General features: G+C 36.2%; 1 protein-coding gene across 1 annotated transcript; it reads right to left on the reverse strand.

Annotated features, from left to right (window-relative positions):
* Window positions 1-1,529: 1,529 nt before the first annotated feature.
* On the reverse strand, window positions 1,530-2,496 carry CBG25738 (the record flags this gene model as incomplete). Its single annotated transcript, XM_045240736.1, has 5 exons — window positions 1,530-1,595; window positions 1,875-1,934; window positions 1,978-2,064; window positions 2,206-2,262; window positions 2,308-2,496. The coding sequence occupies 5 exons, from the start codon at window positions 2,494-2,496 to the stop codon at window positions 1,530-1,532; spliced, it is 459 nt and encodes a 152-aa protein (XP_045099002.1).
* Between the last annotated feature and the right edge of the window lie 308 nt (window positions 2,497-2,804).

Genomic DNA, 2,804 nt, shown 5'->3' on the forward strand with positions numbered 1-2,804 from the left:
ATTCGCAATGTAAAGTGTGCCGGACTTCCTAAAAACCGATTTTCTGTTAGGGAACAGTGTTTTTGTCCTCGGTGTTGAAAGCCTGTAATCGATTCCAACTTTGAATGAAAAATGCAAATTGATTTTTCTAGATGTAATCAACTAGATTTCCTACTCTTTAGAAGATCTGTTGAGGGTGTTTCTGTAAAATTTTACTATTTGTGAACCATGTCTACAGAGCTTGTGTAGGAACAGTTTTTTTTGGCTTTTCTGAGACCGATCCGTTACTGCTTCTGTACGATCTGCATGCGTTTTTATTTGTGCCGCGCATGAATTTTGCGAAGTACCTGTAAAAAACCGTTTCCTGATTTTTAACGCAATTCTAAAATTTTTCGAATTGAAATGTTGGAAATTCTAATTGGAAATTTCTATAATCCAAAAGTCTAGTTTTTCTAGCGTAATTCAATCATCATGAGCATATCAAAAATTTTGAACCTGTACTTCATTTTACGAAACACGTTGAGAGTGGATATCTCGTTACATTTTTCTTAAAGGCATAAGAGCAAACTACCGTAGTTTATAACCTAGTTCAAGTTTTTTGTAGTTTTTTTTTCAGTTTTTCGACGAATTTCACTTTATTTTTTAATTTCACTGTATTTGTCGTTGATCATTTTATTCATTTTTTGTCAGATTTACATCGAGAAAACTATGAGAATCGTCGTAAAAATGAGAAACTGAAAAAATAAAGTTTGAAATAGAAAGAATAACTACGGTAGTTTGCTCTTACTCTTCCAAGATTTTTTTTTTAATTTTACTCTCAATGGGAATGAATTTCGGACAACTGTAATAGCGTTCACCAGCTATCTGTATCGTTTTGTCAGTTTCATACAGATTTCAAATCTACCTCAAATCTAGTTTCTATTTTATCTTTTCTTACTGTAGTCGGGTAATACTGTAAAAGAGAAGGTGCGCATTAAATTTGGCCTTTACATGACGTTAGAAATTGTCAATTGACATTCCATTGATATTTTCATTTTAATATAGGTGTTTACCACAACAACCAACCCATAAGATCTCGCAAAATTTTTGAAAGCGGTATTTATCTATAATTACTCTCCCACCAAAACATCTGGCACTTCAAAGGGGAAGATGCGTCTCCATAATGAGTCACTAATTAGTTAAAGGTGTTTTAGAATTTATTATGCGAGATGAAACAATTCAGGAAAGAATAGAAAAGAAGAGACTATAAAAGCAATCTACTGGATCGAAAAAAATAGGGAACGGTAGGATAAATGTAGTTTAAACATATCAGGAGGTGAATTGGGTTAGAGGTTGAGTTATTTAAAGGAAAAGTTTCAGGAAACTTGAGAGATAAAGTAAAAAAGGAGACGTTGAGGATATTCGGAAGTGGACGAGGTAAAATAAATATCGCCGTGAAGTTTGAAATGCTGAATAAACTTTTGATGTTATTGGGCCTCTTTTTCGTCAGGTAGTTAGCTTAAAAATTTCAAAACTTCAGCTGAATTGTAATTTCCTTTGCCGTTTTGTGATTAATCGTCTTCTGGATCAACAGAGTCTTGCTTCTTCAAGGACTCCAGCTTTTTCTTGCGCGAGACCTGAAAAAAATTGAATAGCTGACATTTTGATACCATTTTTTTTCCTCTCAAAGATCTCCTCTTTAGAATCTCCATCCTAACCTTTAGCGGCAAATTCGAAATGACATCAAGTGGGGGAAAACAAATTGTTGTTTAGATCCCAACCTTTAGATTTACCTCCTCTATAAAACCAATAATGTTTTATAAACAAAAAATTTCACAAGTAAGATCAGCTGATTTTGATCGAGCATGATTTTTCATATATTTAAGCTTCTATATATTGAAACAATGCTTTCTTACCAGCGTTGGCTCAGTGATTTTCTCGGCCACTTCTTTGGTTGTTGGATCTTCCAAGACGTTCTAAAAATTTAGGATTTTGAAATTCATTCATTTTTTTGCCTACCACTCCTGGTTTCTTAATTTCCTTCAGTGCTTCCTTTAATCCCATCATGGTTGCGGCAGATGATTGTCTCCCGATTGAAGCATGGGCCTAAAAAGAATAAATTTTCCACTGATAGCGATAGTGTTTGTGCCCGTACTTTAGCAAGAAACTAATTTTTTCGTGAAATTAAAACCCCAAATTTATTTGGTTACCGTATCACAAAATAACTATTTGAAAAACGTTTGATACCTTATCAGGTTTTGGTTTGACCATGATGACGTTTGCCGGAACCACTCTCTCCTCAACCTGAAAACTTATAGATTTTGCACTAATATTTTTTATTAAACGTACGACGGATTGGTGAACTTGTGGAGTTGCCTGGTGCCCTTGTGAAACTGCCTGATGCGCTTCTGGAGCTGTCACAGGCTCGGTTGTTCCTGGCACATTTTCTGGCACAGTTGCCAACTCAACGATGTCTCCGCGGGGAATCCCAGGTGTGACGGCGCTGACACGACGGCAGCAGCAGCAACATAAGAACATCGCTGAGAGCATCACTGTTGAATTTGATAACAGATGATGAGTCGTTTTTGTTTTCAGAAACTGAGCAGGACGTTTGCCCGAAACTAAGAGTTAAATAAATTTAGTAAGTTTTGTGAACTAATTTCAGAACCTTTCTAATGAAAACAGGTGTTTCGCGAACAATCCGTTACGGACGCTCAGCGTTCGCGCACGGTGGAAATAGGAACCGTATACGGACCGCATGTGACCCGTTTTCAGAAAATCATATCACATTATTTCGTATTCCTCCGTATTCTATCCGTTTGCGAACTCCGTATCCGATCCGATTG

Source organism: Caenorhabditis briggsae (assembly GCF_000004555.2).
Source record: "Caenorhabditis briggsae complete genome, chrX, whole genome shotgun sequence".
Lineage (NCBI taxonomy): Eukaryota > Metazoa > Nematoda > Chromadorea > Rhabditida > Rhabditidae > Caenorhabditis > Caenorhabditis briggsae.